Consider the following 20,097-nt stretch of genomic DNA (forward strand, 5'->3'; position numbering starts at 1 on the left):
TAAATTTAATTCAATAATATAATCAAACCGAAAACACTGAAATGTGAAATAGAGCGCCAAGTTCGCACATCGCTGAGCTCAGTCGCAGAATCGTTTTCAGTGTCTGATGAGGAATTTCCCCCACCAATCATTATCACTCAATTCTGCAAGTGGTTCTGATTTACTATCGCTGTTCTCTAGCCGGTCTAAAACCGCGTCTGACCTAAAGGGACGCTTTTTGGACGCCATGGACGTTTATCAGATTCCAGGCGGAAAGGGCGGTAAAAATGCAGGCAGGGCGTCGGACAAAGCACTCGGGACACAATGTATGTGAAATGGTTTGATACAGGGGCGGACTGACAACTCTTGGGGCCCCCGGGCAGTAGGGGGATCATGGGGCCCCTCTGTCTTCACTTACACTCAAACCATACCCAAAAAAGCTCATGAAAGGTACCAGGGGCATCTCATGGGGCCCCCTACTGACCCCGGGCCCTCAGGCAATGCCTGAGTGCTCGAATGGTCAGTCCGCCCCTGGGTTTGATACAGGAATGTTATACTATGTGATTTTAAATGAATTTAATGAATGTCACTTTTACAACTTTTAAATTTCCCGCCAGTTCCGCCCCCCGTACATCCCGGCGTCACAGGGGACGGAACCCAGAAGGACATTACAGGGGACACTGCAGGAGGGACATCGCGGGAGTGCAGGACAAGGTAAGTGAAGAAGAGATCCCAGAGCAACGCCGCATGGTAAGCCTGAGTGTAGCTGGGGGGAGTTACCACTTCTGTAACTGAAACTTTACCCCGAGCTACACTCGGGAATACCGCCGGGGGGGTAATAGTGATAACACAAAAACTTATAAATAGTCTGTGATAACTGTAACAAAAAAAAATAAACATTGATGGACAGTCCGTGAAAAAAGTGTAGAAAAGTAATCCAAAGTCCATAAAATGAAATCTTCTATCACCATGTGAAGCAGACTGAAAACAAAGTGCTCCATAGGATTCCCCCACGTGGATGGAAACTCACCACAAATATTTGCCTTCCACTCTCGTGGTTGGCCAACAAGCTTCCTGGGACATATTTCCCATTTAGAGATGGATTATAGATCACTCGAGATAAAGATTCCACTACATCCAAATTGACCATGTAAAACAAACAAAACACGCTCCAATGGGGTAGTATGATCAAACAGATCCTTTAATAAAGTGCTTGGACCTTACGCACAAGAAAAATCAATAAAACAAACCTGAACAATATATCCTTTGAGAGCCTGAAGTGAACATAGACCAGGTGCTCTCACCACCTCCGCTTTGTTGGTAATAGACGCTGTTGCGTCACTTTCGGTCACGATCCACTTCACTTCCTGTCGCTGCACCGTCACGCCCTGACGCGTTTCGTCACTTCTGACTTACTCCTAGGGGTTAATTTTATGGACTTTGGATTACTTCTCTGGAACTCCCTACCCCAATCTATCAGACTATCACCTACTCTACTTACCTTTAGGCGATCATTAAAAACCTATCAGGGAAGCCTATCCCGCCCTCTGCTAATACTGGAATCCTCTACGCTTCCAACCACTCCATCACCCACAGTTTTAACTATTGTATCACTCACCCCTCCCTCCTAGATTGTAAGCTCCCAGGATCAGGGCCCTCCTATCCCTCTTGTATTGAACTGTATTGTTACTGTATTGTCTCCCATTATAATGTAAAGCGCTGAGCAAACCGTTGGTGCCATAAATCCTGTATAATAATAATAATAATACTTTGCTACACTTTGTCATGGACTGTCCATCACTTTTTATTTTTTCTATTGTTTTTTATGACAGTGATCATGCACTATTTATAGGTTTGTGTTATCACTATTATGTTTTATGGGTAGTCACGATATATATTTTTCATTATTATATTTTTTCATTATTGTATTTATTATTGTTTATTCAGCGCCATTTTAAACACTTTACTAATTTGGAATTTTACTTTTACAAAAAAAGTTTTTTTTGGTTTGTATATAGTGGCAGCTCCTTCACATACAAGTTGCATTTGGCGCGATAAAATAGGTGTTGATTACATCAGGGCTTGAAAAAGCCGATCGCCCGCTCGCAAATGCGAGGAGAAATTCTTTAGCGGCGAGCACAGATGAAGGAGCGGCTGCGCTCCAAGCCTCATTGTGAAGTCGAGTTCCGGTTTCCAACTTCCGGTTTCTGGCTTCTTCGGCAACGCTGCTGAGGGGACAGGTGCAGGGGAGGTCCGCTCTCCTCCGCTGAGAGGAGACACCCTCTCCACCGCCGCGGGGGACTCGAGGAGTAAGTACTGTATACAACATATCACATCACTATAATGGAGTACGGGGGGAGATGGGATATACATTACTGTATACAGTTTTATATTTTGGACTCTCTATTCTAAAGAAAAATGTAATTTCATAAGCTTTAAGGGGGTGTGGTTGGGGGTAGGGTGGGGGTGGGGTTGGAGGCGGACCTAGGCAAGGTTGGGTGGGGCAACTGGTGGAGAGTAAGGTTTGTGCCTGGCTAGTAGGTCTAGACTCGAAATTTTAAGCCCTGGATTACATTATCACATTTATTTAACTACCTGCCGACCGCAGATAGCCGAATGACGGCTTCACTGCGGCCGGCCAGTTCTGAGTGGACGTCATATGACGTCCTCCCAGAACGCACTCTCCTGCGCGCCCCAGGGGGCGCGCACCCGGCGATCTCCTACGGACACAGCTGATCACGTGATGTGGTAAAAGGCCAATCACAGCGGCCTTTTACCACTTGATGAGCGGTGTCCAATGACACGCTGATCAGAGGGAAATGCAAGTGCCGGTTCTGGGCTGCACTTTCCTCACGCTGTCAGATCGTGAGGAAAGTACTGCCGAGAACCGGCAGTTGTCAGAGCGGGGATCGGCACTGATCATCAGGGCACTGATGATCAGTGCCCTGATGATCGGTGCCCAGCAGTGCCACCCGCAAGTTCCGCACACCTGTGCCCAGCAGTGCGCCCACTAGCTCCGCCCACCTGTGCCCAGCAGTGCACCCACCTGTGCCCAGCAGTGCACCCACCTGTGCCACTCTGCAGTGTCACACACCTGTGCCCAGAAGTGCCACCTACCTGTGCCCAGCAGTGCCACCCACCTGTGCCCACCAGTGCCACCCACCTGTGCCCACCCACCAGTGCTGCCCACCAGTGCCACCCACCAGTGCAGCCCAGCAGTGCTGCCAGTCAGTGCCACCAGTCAGTGCCCAGGGGTTGTGCCAGTCAGTGCCGCCAGTCAGTGCCCAGCAGTGATGCCAGTCAGTGCCGTCTATCAGTACCCATCATCAGTGTCACCTATCAGTGCCGCCTATCAGTGCTGCATATTAGTGCCGCCTATCCGTGACACCTCATTAGTGCTGTCTATCAGTGCCGCCTATCCGTGCCACCTCATTAGTACTGCCTATCAGTGCCCTTTAGTGCTGCCTATCAGTGCCCATCAGTGCCGCCTATCAGTGCCCATCAGTGCTGCCTCATCAACGCACATCAGTGAAGGAGAAAAAATACCTGTTTGAAAAATTTTATAATAGAAACAAAGAAACTTTTTTTTTTTTTTCAAATTTTTTGCATTTTTTTTTTATAGCGCAAAAAGTAAAGCGCCCAGCGGGGAGTAAATACCACCAAAAGAAAGCTCTATTTGTGAGAAAAAAATTATCAAAATTTCATATGGGTACAATGTTGCATGGCCGCGCAATTGTCAATCAAAATGCGGCAGCGCTGAAAGCTGAAAATTGGCCTGGTAAGGAAGGGGGTATAAGTGCCTGGTAGGCAAGGGGTTAATACATCCTATGAATGGCGTTCAATATAAACTAAAGCAGCAATACCCGTACGGTTGCATTCACCGGTTGTGCAGGCACTCCTCCTGTACCGAAAGTGCTTACTCTGATTTCGCTGCACACTGTGAGCTTCTCGTTAGAAGCTGCAGCAAGTCAGATAGGTGAGCACAGACAAACCACACATGTGAAAGGAATCAGGAACAGCACTGCAGCAAGGAGGAGGAGCAGGCCTATATTTTAGCTCTGAAGAAGGGAGTACGTCTCCCGAAACACGTCAGACTACCTCGTCAAGGGTCTCCCGTCACTTTGGACCGTCACCACTGACTCTTTATCTCTGTTTTAAACCCCTTTGGTTTGTGAGTATGCACTTTTATGCTTTTTAATAAACTTGTGTTTCACCACGGTAATGCACGAAGAGACTGCGCTCTGTTTATGCTTTTCTTCAGCAAGTCAGATACCTAATTTCCTGGCTGGAGGACTTCCAGCAATATAGAACTCCTTCCTCCCCCAGTCGCCGCACTCCAGAGAAACCCGATGATCATAAAGGAAAAAGCAGTCTCCACCTAGTTCCATCAAGTTTATGTCCCCGACGCGTTTCGTCCTGTCCTTGGAGTGAGGCCTGGATGGTGCTAAGCTGAGGCTGCTTTTACCTGTATGACCATCAGGTTTCTCCGGAGTGCAGCGATCGGGACTTCCTTCTGCCAGTATTATTATTATTATACAGGATTTATATTATTATTATTATACAGGATTTATATTATTATTATTATTATACAGGATTTATATTATTATTATACAGGATTTATATTATTATTATTATTATACAGGATTTATATTATTATTATACAGGATTTATATTATTATTATACAGGATTTATATTATTATTATTATTATACAGGATTTATATTATTATTATTATTATTATACAGGATTTATATTATTATTATTATACAGGATTTATATTATTATTATTATTATTATTATACAGGATTTATAATATTATTATTATACAGGATTTATATTATTATTATTATTATTATTATTATTATACAGGATTTATAATATTATTATTATACAGGATTTATATTATTATTATTATTATTATTATACAGGATTTATATTATTATTATTATACAGGATTTATATTATTATTATTATACAGGATTTATATTATTATTATTATACAGGATTTATGGCGCCAACAGTTTGCTCAGCGCTTTACAATATAACGGGAGACAATACAGCAACAATACAGTTCAATACAAGAGGAATAGGAGGGCCCTGATCCTGGGAGCTTACAATCTAGGATATGCAGAGCCGTGACAAGCTCCTTTCCCTGAGCTGGCACACCCACAGTGTTTACCAGGTTTGCTCCTGTTTCTTCTTTATGTAGGCTGCCATTTTGCTGAGGCCCAGAGCCCCTGAGCAGCAGTACATTTTTAGGCTGCCAGCATTTCGGCCTCTAGATTTTCAGCAATGGCAAAATATAGTCATCAATAGAGCATGTGCAAAGCAGGGTGAGACAATGTATTAAACAGTATAGGCATTTATTTTTAATGTCAGGTACTTCTATAGCGCCGTCAATGTACGCCGCGCTTTACATATATATTGTACATTCACATCAGTCCCCGCCCCCGAGGAGCGTACAATCTAAGGTCCCTAACCCACATTCATACATACACATACTAGGGACGATGTAGACAGGAGCCAATTCACCTACCAGCATGTCTTTGGAGTGTGAGAGGAATCCAGAGTACCCGGAGGAAATCCACGCAGGCACAGGGAGAACATGCAAACTCCAGGCAGGTGGTGCCACTTTACATATATATTGTACATTCACATCAGTCCCCGCCCCCGAGGAGCGTACAATCTAAGGTCCCTAACCCACATTCATACATACACATACTAGGACAATTTAGACAGGAGCCAATTCACCTACCAGCATGCCTTTGGAGTGTGAGAGGAAACCAGAGTACCCGGAGGAAACCCACGCAGGCGCAGGGAGAACATGCAAACTCCAGGCAGGTGGTGCCGTGGTTGGGATTCGAACCAACGACCTGAGTACTGCCAGGCGGAAGTGCTAACCATTTAGCCACTGTGCTGCCCCTTCTCCTTTTGGGTGGAGCTCCACTTTAAACCCCCAGAAAATATGTTTACTGAAAGCAGAGGCCCCGTAGAATAAAGTGATAGGTAATCATTTTTATGTCACGGGATATTTGCGCAACTGTTTATTGAACACAAATTTTCAGGAAAAACATGGGAGGAAACTGGAGTACCCGTAGGAAACCCACACAGGCACAGGGAGAACATGCAAACTCCAGGCAGGTGTGGCTGGGATACGAACCAACAACCCTGTTACTGCCAGGCGGAAGTGCTGACCATTTAGCCACCGTGACAGCCATGCCCCTCTGAAAAGCCGCAGAATGAAGCCGCCATCGTTTTTGTGGACATCCTCATGTTTTAAATATTATTACAATATACGCCGCGCTTTACATATATATTGTACATTCACATCAGTCCCTAACCCTCAAGGGGCGTACAATCTAAGGTCCCTAACCCTCAAGGGGCGTACAATCTAAGGTCCCTAACCCTCAAGGGGCGTACAATCTAAGGTCCCTAACCCTCAAGGGGCGTACAATCTAAGGTCCCTAACCCTCAAGGGGCGTACAATCTAAGGTCCCTAACTCACATTCATACATACACATACTAGGGACAATTTAGACAGGATCCAATTAACCTACCAGCATGTCTTTGGAGTGTCGGAGGAAACCGGAGTACCCGGAGGAAACCCACATAGGCACAGGGAGAACATGCAAACTCCAGGCAGGTGGTGCCACTTTACATATATATTGTACATTCACATCAGTCCCCGCCCCCGAGGAGCGTACAATCTAAGCTCCCTAACTCACATTCATACATACACATACTAGGGACAATGTAGACAGGAGCCAATTCACCTACCAGCATGTCTTTGGATTGTGGGAGGAAACTGGAGTACCCGGAGGAAACCCACGCAGGCACAGGGAGAACATGGAAACTTCAGGCAGGTGGTGCCACTTTACATATATATTGTACATTCACATCAGTCCCTAACCCTCAAGGGGCGTACAATCTAAGGTCCCTAACTCACATTCATACATACACACACTAGGGACAATTTAGACAGGAGCCAATTCACCTACCAGCATGTCTTTGGAGTGTCGGAGGAAACCGGAGTACCCGGAGGAAACCCACGCAGGCACAAGGAAAACATGCAAACTCCAGGCAGGTGGTGCCGTGGTTGGGATTCGAACCAACGACCCGAGTACTGCCAGGTGGAAGAGCTAATCACTCAGCCACTGTGCTGCCCCTTCCCCTTTCGGGTGGAGCTCCACTTTAAACCCCCAGAAAATGATATGTTTACTGAAAGCAGAGGCCCCGTAGAATAAAAAGGTGATAGGTAATCATTTTTATGTCACGGGATATTTGCGCAACTGTTTATTGAACACAAATTTTCAGGAAAAATGTGGGAGGAACCATAGGAAACCCACACAGGCACAGGGAGAACATGCAAACTCCAGGCAGGTGTGGCTGGGATACGAACCAACGACCCTGTTACTGCCAGGCAGAAGAGCTGACCATTTAGCCACCGTGACAGCCATGCCCCTCTGAAAAGCCGCCATCAATTTTGTGGACATCCTGGTGTTCTAATGAGCGTGTTGGACGCACGAGGAGCCGGGAGTAGGACGGTTCGCTCGTATGTAGGAAGGTCGGTGCAAGGCGCTATGTTTTCAGATAATGGTGGAGGTGTATAGTGTGCGGATTGTGAGGTTTGATGAGGTGTGTTGCTGTGAATGGTTCTTTCTGCCCCCGCCGTGCAGACACAGGGCTCATTGTGCGCCCCGCGGCTCCCCTCTTCTAATGACACTAATGACTTGGAGGAAGTCAGGCTGCCCAGAGCAGACTCCGCTGCATTTACAAGGTGTATCAAATTGGGGGAATTAGCCCCCTCCTCCTCGCTCAGCTTTACACACACCTCTCTGTTCCTGAAGTTAAATAAACACAGCCTGGAGAGAAGAAGAAGAAGAGGGGGGGGCCGGGGGAGGGGAGGGGGGGGGCGTCCCAAGACACAGAGGGGCATTCTATACCCCCCTCGGCAGCGTACAGCAATGCTCTGTATCCACTACATGGCTGCTGTTTGTGGAGCCTTCGCTGCACCGAGAACCAAAGCCAATTATACTTTTCATTTGGGAGGGGTCGCCCCAAAGCCAATGGGGGGGGGGGGACAAAGCTCCCCTTCACTTAGCCCAGTTTAACCTCTCAGGTCTCTGAAAAACGGGGGGACCTCAGCTTTGGCCCCGAACCAGAGGAGTGGCCGGTCACCCCGTTCACGTGAACTGCTGGTGAAAATGGAAGTGACCGGCGACAATAAAATGTCGCAGGAAAATGCGTCTCAAGGTGCCCAGAGGTGTTCTGGTCTTTTAAAAAAAAGGGTCAAAATCTGACACCGTCCTCCCGGCCCCTCCACCGGGGAAGCTCATAAACCACCTTTATATCCTACAGGATTAAGTGCGCCACCCAAACCGGCAGATGGTAGAACGCAAAAAAAAAATAAAAGGCGCAATCTAAAAATCCTCCGTTCTAGGGAGCCCCGCGGAACTGAAAGCACGCAGACATGCAATACTTCCCGGTTTCCATAAAGGAAGAGCGCAAAGAGCTTTGCTTTCTACATCCTTGTAAACAATCCATCCAAAATAACGACATCAATACCGGCATCTTTATTCATTTCCAAAGTATACAGAAAAAATGGAAAGGTGAACCAACCAGGACTTCTCCAGAGCCTCCCCCATCCTCTGGAACTCTCTACCCCAATCTATCAGACTATCGCCTACTCTGCTCACTTTTAGGCGATCTCTGAAAACCGATCTCTTCAGGGAAGCCTATCCTGCCCTCAGCTGATTCTTCTATTCCTCCTATCAGTCCATTCCCCACAGTTACTACCTTTTGTACCACTAGCCCCTCCCTCTTAGACTGTAAGCTCCCAGGATCAGGGCCCTCCTATCCCTCTTGTATTGAACTGTATTGTTGCTGTATTGTCTCCCGTTATATTGTAAAGCGCTGAGCAAACTGTTGGCGCCATAAATCCTGTATAATAATAATAATAATAATATAAATCCTGTATAATAATAATAATAATAATATAAATCCTGTATAATAATAATAATAATAATATATAAATCCTGTATAATAATAATAATAATATAAATCCTGTATAATAATAATAATAATAATATAAATCCTGTATAATAATAATATAAATCCTGTATAATAATAATAATAATATAAATCCTGTATAATAATACCCAACACCGTATACCCTCCCCCACCAGTCCCCAATGTACTTATCTCCGTGGTTGATGAGCTGTTAATGCCCACACAGCCCGTCCAGCGGTCCGGGGATTTGAAATCCCCTCTCTTCTTCCTCTTTTCTGTGTCACGCTTCTAGGACAGACCAGAGCCGTTCACCGTACAGGCACTGACCAATCAGAATCACTCTGGTCTGTCCCGGAAGCTGCACACTGGCTGAATTGCGCACCTCTCTGTACTGTGCAGAGAAATAGAAAGCAGCAATTCCATGCTGACAGGAGAGAGATGTGTTGTCTACACTCAGATCTCGCCCTCTCAGCTTCGCCACCAATCACTGAGTCCCGTCCAGGCCGGAACCCGGTGACTGACATCCTCAGGAGTCAATAGCAGTGCGGGTAGGGCAAGTCGCGCGCCCCCTACCCAGAAATGCAAAACCACGTATATTTTTGTGATTTTTGCCCAGGGAAGCCGTCATGTAGCAGGACATCTGCAATGGAGCGGTGTGCAGGCGGTTAATATGCCTCGTTTGCTGCCTAGTGGATTGGGGAATTTTGTACCAAATGTGTGCTGGTTTACTACACAGACCTGCTGCTTTCTCTGTACTGTGCAGAGAAATAGAAAGCAGCACATCCATGCTGACAGGAGAGAGATCTGTGTTGTCTACACTCAGATCTCGCCCCCTCAGCCAATCACCGAGTCCCGTCCGAAAATCTCTGGTCGGGACCCGGTGACTGACATCCTCAGGAGTGAATAGCAGTGCGGGTAGGGCGAGACGCACGCCCCCTACCCGGAAATGCAAAACCACGTATATTTATGTCATTTTTGCCCGGGGAAGCCGTCCTGTAGCAGTACATCTGCTATGGGGCGGCGCGCAGGGGGTTAATATGCCTCCTTTGCTGCCTAGTGGGTCGGGGAATTTTGTACCAAGTGTGTTGTCTACACTCAGATCTCGCCCCCTCAGCCAATCACCGAGTCCCTGGTCGGGACCCGGTGACTGATATCCTCAGGAGTGAATAGCAGTGTGGGTAGGTCGAGGCGCATGCGCGCCCCCTACCCGGGAATGCAAAACCACGTATATTTACGTGATTTTTGCCCAAATTTATCCGTCCTGTAGCAGGACATCTGCAATGGGACGGCGTGCAGGCGGTTAATATGCCTCGTTTGCTGCCTAGTGGGTCGGGGAATTTTGTACCAAATGTGTGCTGGTTTACTACGCAGACCTGCTGCTTTCTCTGTACTGTGCAGAGAAATAGAAAGCAGCATTTCCATGCTGACAGGAGAGAGATATGTGTTGTCTACACTCAGATCTCGCCCTCTCAGCTTCGCCACCAATCACCGAGTTCCATCTGAAAATCGCTGGCCGGGACCCGGCGACTGATATCCTCAGGAGCCAATAGCAGTGCGCGTAGGGCAAGTTGCGTGCCCCCTACCCGGAAATGCAAAACCACATATATTTACGTGATTTTTGCCCGGGGAAGCCATCCTGTAGCAGTACATCTGCAATGGGACGGCATGTAGGCGGCTAATATGCCTCGTTTGCTGCCTAGTGGGTCGGGGAATTTTGTACCAAATGTGTGCTGGTTTACTACGCAGACCTGCTGCTTTCTCTGTACTGTGCAGAGAAATAGAAAGCAGCATTTCCATGCTGACAGGAGAGAGATATGTGTTGTCTACACTCAGATCTCGCCCTCTCAGCCAATCACCGAGTCCCATCCGAAAATCTCTGGTCGGGACCCGGTGACTGACATCCTCAGGAGTGAATAGCAGCGTGGGGAGGTCGAGGCGCATGCGCGCCCCCTACCCGGAAATGCGAAACCACGTATATTTACGTGATTTTTGCCCAAATTTAGCCGTCCTGTAGCAGTACATCTGCTATGGGGCGGCATGCAGGCGGTTAATATGCCTCGTTCGCTGCCTAGTGGGTCGGGGAATTTTGCACCAAATACCTGTCTGTTACGCGGGAGGACGCCATTATCACCCCTGCCATGAACACAGCGGCAGCCCAAAAGAATGTAGCGTCCGTCCCTGTACCGGGAATGTTACACGAGCCTGTGAACGCGACGTGTCCCTGAATGACTCACTGCACTAACCTCAGGCTACCTGGAGAGGGCCAAGACAGACCTGTATTGTATCAGCGCGCAGAGAAGAGGCAGCCCCACCATACAATGTGCGGCTTCATAATGAACAAAACGTGCAGTGTGAGCATGAACGCTGCCCATTGATCCCTCTTCAGGTTCCTACGTGTCCACGCATTGCCCCCCGATACGCCTCGGCCCCCTCTACACTTACAGACGTGCTCCTCCAATCCCAGCGCACAATCCTCCCCCCTCCAGACAAGTGGATGTAAGAGCTCTCTATTCTATACATGCGTCTGTGTGATCATTGTGTGCGTTCGAATTAGCAGAGCAAGGCCGCGCGCTTCCAGACTGTGTGGAGTCGCTTCAATTAGGAGTCTGTGAGGAGCGGAAGGATGGTGCAGCGGCCACGTTGTGCGCTTGTGGATGATGATTATCGACAAACGGCTCTTTCATATCCACAACATCCAATTGGACGAGGAAAACCGGAATATTAATATTTATTATTTATTTCAGGTGCTTCTATAGCGCCATCAATCTACGCAGCACTTTACATATATATTGTACATTCACATCAGTCCCCGCCCCCGAGGGGCGTACAATCTAAGGTCCCTAACTCACATTCATACATACACATACTAGGGCCAATGTAGACAGGAGCCAATTCACCTACCAGCATGTCTTTGGAGTGTAGGAGGAAACCAACACAGGCACAGGGAAAACATGTAAACTCCAGGCAGGTGGTGCTTCTATAGCGCCATCAATCTACGCCACGCTTTACATATATATTGTACATTCACATCAGTCCCTAACCCTCAAGGGGCGTACAATCTAAGGTCCCTAACCCTCAAGGGGCGTACAATCTAAGGTCCCTAACCCTCAAGGGGCGTACAATCTAAGGTCCCTAACCCTCAAGGGGCGTACAATCTAAGGTCCCTAACCCTCAAGGGGCGTACAATCTAAGGTCCCTAACCCTCAAGGGGCGTACAATCTAAGGTCCCTAACTCACATTCATACATACACATACTAGGGCCAATGTAGACAGGAGCCAATTCAACTACCAGCATGTCTTTGGAGTGTGGAAGGAAACCGGAGTACCTGGAGGAAACCAACAGAGGCACAGGGAAAACATGTAAACTCTAGGCAGGTGGTGCCACTTTACATATATATTGTACATTCACATCAGTCCCCGCCCCCGAGGGGCGTACAATCTAAGGTCCCTAACTCACATTCATACATAAACATACTAGGGACAATGTAGACAGGAGCCAATTAACCTACCAGCACGTCTTTGGAGCGTAGGAGGAAACCGGAGTACCCGGAGGAAACCAACGCAGGCACAGGGAGAACATGGAAACATCAGGCAGTTGGTGCCACTTTACATATATATTGTACATTCACATCAGTCCCTAACCCTCAAGGGGCGTACAATCTAAGGTCCCTAACTCACATTCATACATATACATACTAGGTTCAAATTAGACAGGATCCAATTATGCTACCAGCAAGTCTTTGGAGTGTGGGAGGAAACCGGATTACCCGGAGGAAACCAACGCAGGCACAGGGAGAACATGCAAACTCCAGGCAGGTGGTGCCGTGGTTGGGATTTGAACCAAGGACCCGAGTACTGCCAGGCAGAAGTGCGAACCACCTAGCCACGGTGCTGCCCACGGAATACGATAGCTGCGCTTAGGAATGTTAAGGGAGACCTCTTCAACTAATAAGCAGAGGTGCCGTTACACTTTAAAATGCATCCGAATATTATATTCAAAAATAAAAGCCTGCGGGAGCGAGGAATAAAATAAAAGAAGGGACAAAAGAAGTAGAAGTACTCTTTAACCCCTTGGCGCCGGCGCCTCCCAGCCCTTTAAGGATTTCAGAAGCCGGGGCGGGGTTTAGGATCAAGTGACCGTCGTGACACGCCGTCACATGATCGGGAAAGATCCTGATTAAAAGAGGAGATCGGGACCTTTCCGTAGGTACCGGACATGTGTGCTGGGAGCGTGCAGGGCGCGCACTCTCAGCATATATGTTCTTTTTTAATAGAACGCAAATGTGCGGCCACTCGGCGTCTAGGCCCAGACCCCGGGAGGCCGCACATTTGCGTTCGGCCGGCGTGAAGAGGTTAATGGTACCCTAGGCAAATACGAGGAATTCACAGGTAGTTTTTGAATTTTCCCCCCAAAGTTCAGCATTAACCAGTTTGGCTCCAGAGCAATTTTTTTAAATTTTTCAGAAACACTTATTATTTATTTCAGGTACTTATATAGCGCCATCAATTTACGCCGCGCTTTACATATATATTGTACATTCACATCAGTCCCTAGCCCTCAAGGGGCGTACAATCTACAATATAGACAGGAGACAATTCACCTACCAGCATGTCTTTGATGTGTGGGAGGAAACCGGAGTACCCGGAGGAAACCCACGCAGGCACAAGGAGAACATGCAAACTCCAGGCAGGTGGTGCCGTGGTTGGGATTCGAACCAACGACCCGAGTACCGCCAGGTGGAAGTGCTAACCATTTAGCCGCTGTGCTGCCCTATATATTATTGGATGCTTTATAGCAAAAATGTTTTGTTTTTTGTTTTATTTATGGTCTTTTTTTGTTTATATCACCAAGAGGCGATCAAATACCACCAAAAGAAAGCTCTACTTGTGTGCAAAAAAATTATATAAATTTAATTTGCGTACAGCATTGCATGACCGTACAATTTCCAGTTTAAGTAGCGCAGTGCTAAATGGCAAACAAGGGCCTGGTTGTGAAGGGGGTAAAACCTTCCGGAGCTGAAGTGGTTAATAGGATAGCGAAGAGTCATTTTTGCTCCAGCTCTTCCCATGGACTCCATACTTTCATCAGGATATGGAACAGGCAGATTTTTCAGTGACTCCCTCTAGTGGATGTTTGTATGAATGTCATTCACTGCATGGAAAGTGGACCATCTAGAGCAGTGATGGCGAACCTTTTACCCGAACGCCCAAACAGCAACCCGAAACCCCACTTATCTATCGCAGAGTGCCAACACTGCAACTAAACCGGACTATTCATTCCAGTGGGCTGCCCTACCATTAGAAATGCAGTGAAAGAAGTCCCTGACTATTAAAGCATCCGGACGCTTTCCCCCCCCCTTCCAGTCCGGACGCTTTCCCCCCCCCTTCCAGTCCGGACGCTTTCCCCCCCTTCCAGTCCGGACGCTTTCCCCCCCCCTTCCAGTCCGGACGCTTTCCCCCTTCCAGTCCGGACGCTTTCTCCCCCCCTTCCAGTCCGGACACTTTCCCCCCCTTCCAGTCCGGACGCTTTCCCTTCCCCCTTCCAGTCCGGACGCTTTCCCCTCCAGTCCGGACGCTTTCCCCTCCAGTCCGGACGCTTTCCCTTCCAGTCCGGACGCTTTCCCTTCCAGTCCGGACGCTTTCCCTTCCAGTCCGGACGCTTTCCCTTCCAGTCCGGACGCTTTCCCTTCCAGTCCGGACGCTTTCCCTTCCCCCTTCCAGTCCGGACGCTTTCCCTTCCCCCTTCCAGTCCGGACGCTTTCCCTTTCCCCTTCCAGTCCGGACGCTTTCCCTTCCCCCTTCCAGCCTGGACGCTTTCCTTTCCAGTCCGGACGCTTTCCCTTCCCCCTTCCAGTCCGGACGCTTTCCCTTCCCCCTTCCAGTCCGGACGCTTTCCCTTCCCCCTTCCAGTCCGGACGCTTTCCCTTCCCCCTTCCAGTCCGGACGCTTTCCCTTCCAGTCCGGACGCTTTCCCTTCCAGTCCGGACGCTTTCCCTTCCAGTCCGGACGCTTTCCCTTCCCCCTTCCAGTCCGGACGCTTTCCCTTCCCCCTTCCAGTCCGGACGCTTTCCCTTCCCCCTTCCAGTCCGGACGCTTTCCCTTCCCCCTTCCAGTCCGGACGCTTTCCCTTCCCCCTTCCAGTCCGGACGCTTTCCCTTCCCCCTTCCAGTCCGGACGCTTTCCCTTCCCCCTTCCTGTCCGGACACTTCCCCCCCCTTCCAGTCCGGACACTTTCCCCCCCTTCCAGTCCGGACACTTTCCCCCCTTCCAGTCCGGACACTTTCCCCCCTTCCAGTCCGGACACTTTCCCCCCTTCCAGTCCGGACACTTTCCCCCCCAGGCCAATTTTCAGCTTTCAGCGCCATCACACTTTGAATGACAATTGCGCGGTCATGCAACACTTTACCCATATGAATTTATTAGCATTTTTTGAGACAGATAAAGCTTTATTTGGGTGGTATTTATTCACCACCGGGATTTTTTTTTTGCTATGTAAATGAAAATGTCCAAAAATTTTGAAAAAAGTGTTTTTCTTATAAAATTTTGCAAATAAATAATATTTCATCATAAATCTTGGCCAAAATTTATTTTATCTTTTTTGTAAAAAAAAAAAATAACCCAAATTAGTTTATAACAAAAATTATAATTTTTAAATATTTTGTTTTACATTTTTATTTTATTTTTTTTATATTATGTTGTTTTGTTTTTTTACATACTGTCACCCTAGCAGTACAGTGTCACCATGGTGACACTGTACTACTTGTGGGGGGTGATGAGGATTTTTTTTTTTTTACCCATAAAGTCTGTAAAAGCAATCATTTCTCCTTCTCTCTGGCTGCATTCTTGCAGCAAATGAGAAATACTGAGTGAGCTGTGATTGGTCACAGCTTGTCACATGGTACAAGGCTGTTGTGAATAGCCCTGTACCATGTGACCTCTGTGATCATTCACAGATTTCACACGTAGTAAGCAATGATGTCAGAAGTGCCCATGTCTGACCACAGTGATCCCATAAACTTTATGGCTCCACCGATCCCAGGATGTGTCTATCACCGATCAGATGGAAGGCTGAATATTCAACCATGTACGGGGACACTGCAGTCCCGGCACTTTGTCAGGACTGGTGATGGAAGGCGGCCTGGGGCCCTGGCGGGGCGATCGGACAGACGGAGGAGGCTGTGGGTGAGGAGGACTTACTAGACTGTCACCGATCACCGGACCCTCCTCCCCAGATCAGACGGATGATGGTCCCTCTGGTCCGAGCTCCATCCTCTCCGCAGCTCTCTAGTTGGGTAAACGATCGCCTTTCCCCGCAGTCATGCGCCGTCTTATAAAGGCCCTACTCCTTTCTGAGCATGCGCATTGGCCCCTATGTGCGCCATTATCAGATGGTTGGCTTCTGGGGGCGACTTGGTGCTAGCGTGCCAACAGAGAGGGCTCTGCATGCCCATTGTGGGACATTCACAGAGTTGGCCCGTAGCCACTCCTTTGTGATGTGGGCTGTGTGCTGAGGGTTGTTGTCCTTTGAAAGATGAACCGTCGCCCCAGTCTAAGGTCCAGAGCGCTCTGGAACAGGTTTTCTTCAAGGATGTCTCTGTACATTGCTGCATTCATCTTTCCTTCCATCCTGACTAGTCTGCCAGTTCCTGCCGCTAAAGAACATCCCCACAACATGATGCTGCCACCGCCATGCTTCACTGTAGGGATGGTATTGGCCAGGTGGTGAGCAGGGCCTGGTTTCCTCCAGACATGACGTTTGGCATTCAGGCCAAAGAGTTCAATCTTTGTTTCATCAGACCACAGAGTTTTGTTTCTCATGGTCTGAGAGTCCCTCAGGTGCATATTGGCAAACACCAGACGAGCTGCCATTTGCCTTTTACTGAGGAGTGGCTTCTGTCTGGCTGCTCTACCATACAGGCCTGATTGGTGGAGTGCTACAGAGAATGTTGTTCTTCTGGAAGGTTCTCCTCTCTCCACAGAGGAATGCTGGAGCTCTTTCAGAGTGACCATCTGGTGCTTGGTTACCTCCTTGGCTAAGGCCCTTCTCCCTCGATCGCTCATTTTGGCCGGGTGGCCCGCTCTAGGAAGATTCCTGGTGGTTCCAAACGTCTTCCATTTACAAATGATGGAGGCCACTGTGCTCATTGGGACCTTCAATGCTGCAGAAATGTTTCTGTACCCTCCCCCAGATCTGTACCTTCATACAATCCTGTCTCGGAGGTCTATGGACAATTCCTTGGACTTCATGGCTTGGTTTGTGCTCTGACATGCACTGTTACCTGTGGGACCTTCTATAGACAGGTTTATGCCTTTCCTAATCATGTCCAATCAACTGAATGTCCCCACAGGTGGACTCCAATCCACTGAATGTCCCCACAGGTGGACTCCAATCCACTGAATGTCCCACAGGTGGACTCCAATCCACTGAATGTCCCCACAGGTGGACTCCAATCCACTGAATGTCCCCACAGGTGGACTCCAATCCACTGAATGTCCCCACAGGTGGACTCCAATCCCACTGAATGTCCCCAAAGGTGGACTCCAATCCACTGAATGTCCCCAAAGGTGGACTCCAATCCACTGAATGTCCCCACAGGTGGACTCCAATCCACTGAATGTCCCACAGGTGGGCTCCAACCAACTGAATGTCCCACAGGTGGGCTCCAACCAACTGAATGTCCCCACAGGTGGACTCCAACCAACTGAATGTCCCCACAGGTGGGCTCCAACCAACTGAATGTCCCCACAGGTGGGCTCCAACCAACTGAATGTCCCACAGGTGGGCTCCAACCAACTGAATGTCCTCACAGGTGAGCTCCAACCAACTGAATGTCCCACAGGTGGGCTCCAACCAACTGAATGTCCCCACAGGTGAGCTCCAACCAACTGAATGTCCCACAGGTGGGCTCCAATCAAGTTGTGGGAACATCTCAAGGATGAACAGTGGGAACAGGATGCACCAGAGCTCAATTTTGAGTGTCATGGCAAAGGCTGGGAATACATGAGTATGTACATGTTTTTTTTTTTTTTCTTTTTTTATATTTAATAAATTGCAAAGATTTCAAAACGAACTTCTTTCACGTCATCTTTATGGGGAATTGTTTGTAGAATGTTGAAGGAAAAAAAATTAATTGAATCCATTTCGGAATAAGACTGTAACATAACAAAATGTGGCAAAAGTTAAGCGCTGTGAATACTTTCTGGATGCACTGTAAGGGGTTAATCCTCCACAGTGTGTAAAAGGGATATTTGAGCCTGTCTTCTCTGATCCTCTCCCTCTTCTACTGTCCCCAATCCATCTGTCAATAAGACTGAGCTCTAGAAGTCACTCTGCACATGCTCAGTTTAGTGTGTATGGCTAAAGAGTTTTTTTTTTCTTTGGGAGGGTGTATGTGATCAGCACAGGGCCAATTAGCATCTTCCGGACAGCGGGTAAGGGGTTATGTAGCCCCATAGGACAATCAGGGGAGAATGAAAACTCCCCCTAACATCTTTACCAGTGCTTGGTTGGACACTGATAGAAGTTACAAGACTGCTCTATACTGCTGATGAGAAAAGGTATCTAGTAGTTTAGATTTACTAAAATAATTGCATTTCCATGTTCTGTGTACTGTTGGAGACCAGATATAGGGAAGGTAGGGTCCTGGATTTAGTAACATTTTAAGCTGCCCTCAAAATTTCCACTTGCCCGCTCGCATTGGGCGAGTGGAAATAAGGTTGGGGCGAGCAGCACCAGGACTAGGAGTGTGTGGGAGGGGCGTCAGTGGGGGTAGTTACAAGGACCGATCTCCTGTATGGCTTTCAATGAAGCAGCTGAAAGCCGCGGGAGGGAGAAGAAGAGAAGTGGCTTTCAGCTGCTTCATTGAAAGACATACAGGAGATCGCTGCTTGTCACTGCCCCCACCACTGCACCAATCACACCCGATTGTTCCATATCTTTCCTGGCCTCCCGCTGTGTGCTCCTAAGTGCCCAGCCCCTCCCCCCATCCTCCACACCAATAGGAGAAGAGGGTAGAGAGGCTGGATCTGTTCTGCCTCCCACTGTGCCCACCCACACTCCAGTCCACACATCTTCTGAGAAGGAGATGTGTGGGCGGAAAATTGTACACCGAGCAGCCGACAGCTCTGATGCTGCTGACTGAGCATGCGAGTCTGACCTCCCTTCCTTCCACTCACCCCTCCCTTCCACCCACCTCTCCTTCCGTCCCTCGCTTCCTTCCAGCCACCCCTCCCTTCCACCCCTCCCTCGCTTCCACCCCTCCCTCGTTTCCACCCCTGCCTTCCTTCCTCCCACCCCTCCTTCTACCCCTCGATTCCTTCCAGTCTCCCCTCCTCTGTCCCTCCCTTCCTTCCACCCCTCCCTTCCACCAACCCTTCCCTTCCTTCCACCCACCCTTCCACCCAAGCCACCCAGTGGCTGCCCTGCTGCTTATCGAACACAGGAAGTCGCTTGCCCAATGTATGTACTGAATAACCAAACTTTTTGTTTTCAGTTTTGGATAGAGTAGGAAAAGATTAAAACCTTTCACTTTTCAGGTTGTTTTCTTGCTGCGTACGACACACACAGGAGACAAAGAAGGAAGTAAAAGGGAGATCAGCCAAGGCGGGGAAATGAGTTGTTACTGGAACAGGTGTCCCCCATGGAAGATTTGCCCTCACCCTATAATCTGGTGACCCCATAATTTGGCTGATCAGTGTCAGAGACGAAGTGAGAAATTAGACGCCCATTTCGGTTTTCTCCAAACCCGACTGGCGAGCTGAAGAAAACTCCCATCATTCCTTGTATATCTGCAGGCTTACCTTTGAGATTCAGGTGTAATTTCTGACCATCGTTGGTCTGTCCGGAGCCTGCAGTTGCCATGATTCGATCCCCTGGAAGAAAACAAAACGATTAAAGTGATATTGAACACACACACTATTCCATTTACATTATTCCTTCTCTTCCTGTATGTTGATGACACTATAATTGAAGTGAATAAAGAATACGACCAAAACAAGGGGATATTACTGGCCACCAGAGAAAGCAATATAAACAGAGATAAATATATAAAAATTAAGAAGTTTATTACAAAATATGTAACAACGACGTACATAAGAGCACAAACAGAA

The 20,097-nt window shown here is 48.1% G+C and overlaps 1 protein-coding gene across 1 annotated transcript in view; it reads right to left on the minus strand.

Moving 5' to 3' along the window:
- LOC149427138 (E3 ubiquitin-protein ligase Itchy-like) overlaps positions 1-19,856 on the minus strand; it is a gene marked incomplete at its 3' end in the record, with an annotated part of 51,273 nt that extends 31,417 nt beyond the window's left edge. The window contains exon 1 of the mRNA XM_089668222.1: positions 19,789-19,856. Within this exon, the coding sequence (XP_089524348.1) occupies positions 19,789-19,849 (61 nt within the window). The remainder of the gene's footprint in view (positions 1-19,788) is intronic.
- Between the last annotated feature and the right edge of the window lie 241 nt (positions 19,857-20,097).

Source organism: Staurois parvus, unplaced genomic scaffold (assembly GCF_062004578.1).
Source record: "Staurois parvus isolate SC_StPar_1 unplaced genomic scaffold, SC_StPar_1.0 ptg003977l, whole genome shotgun sequence".
Taxonomy (NCBI): Eukaryota; Metazoa; Chordata; class Amphibia; order Anura; family Ranidae; genus Staurois; species Staurois parvus.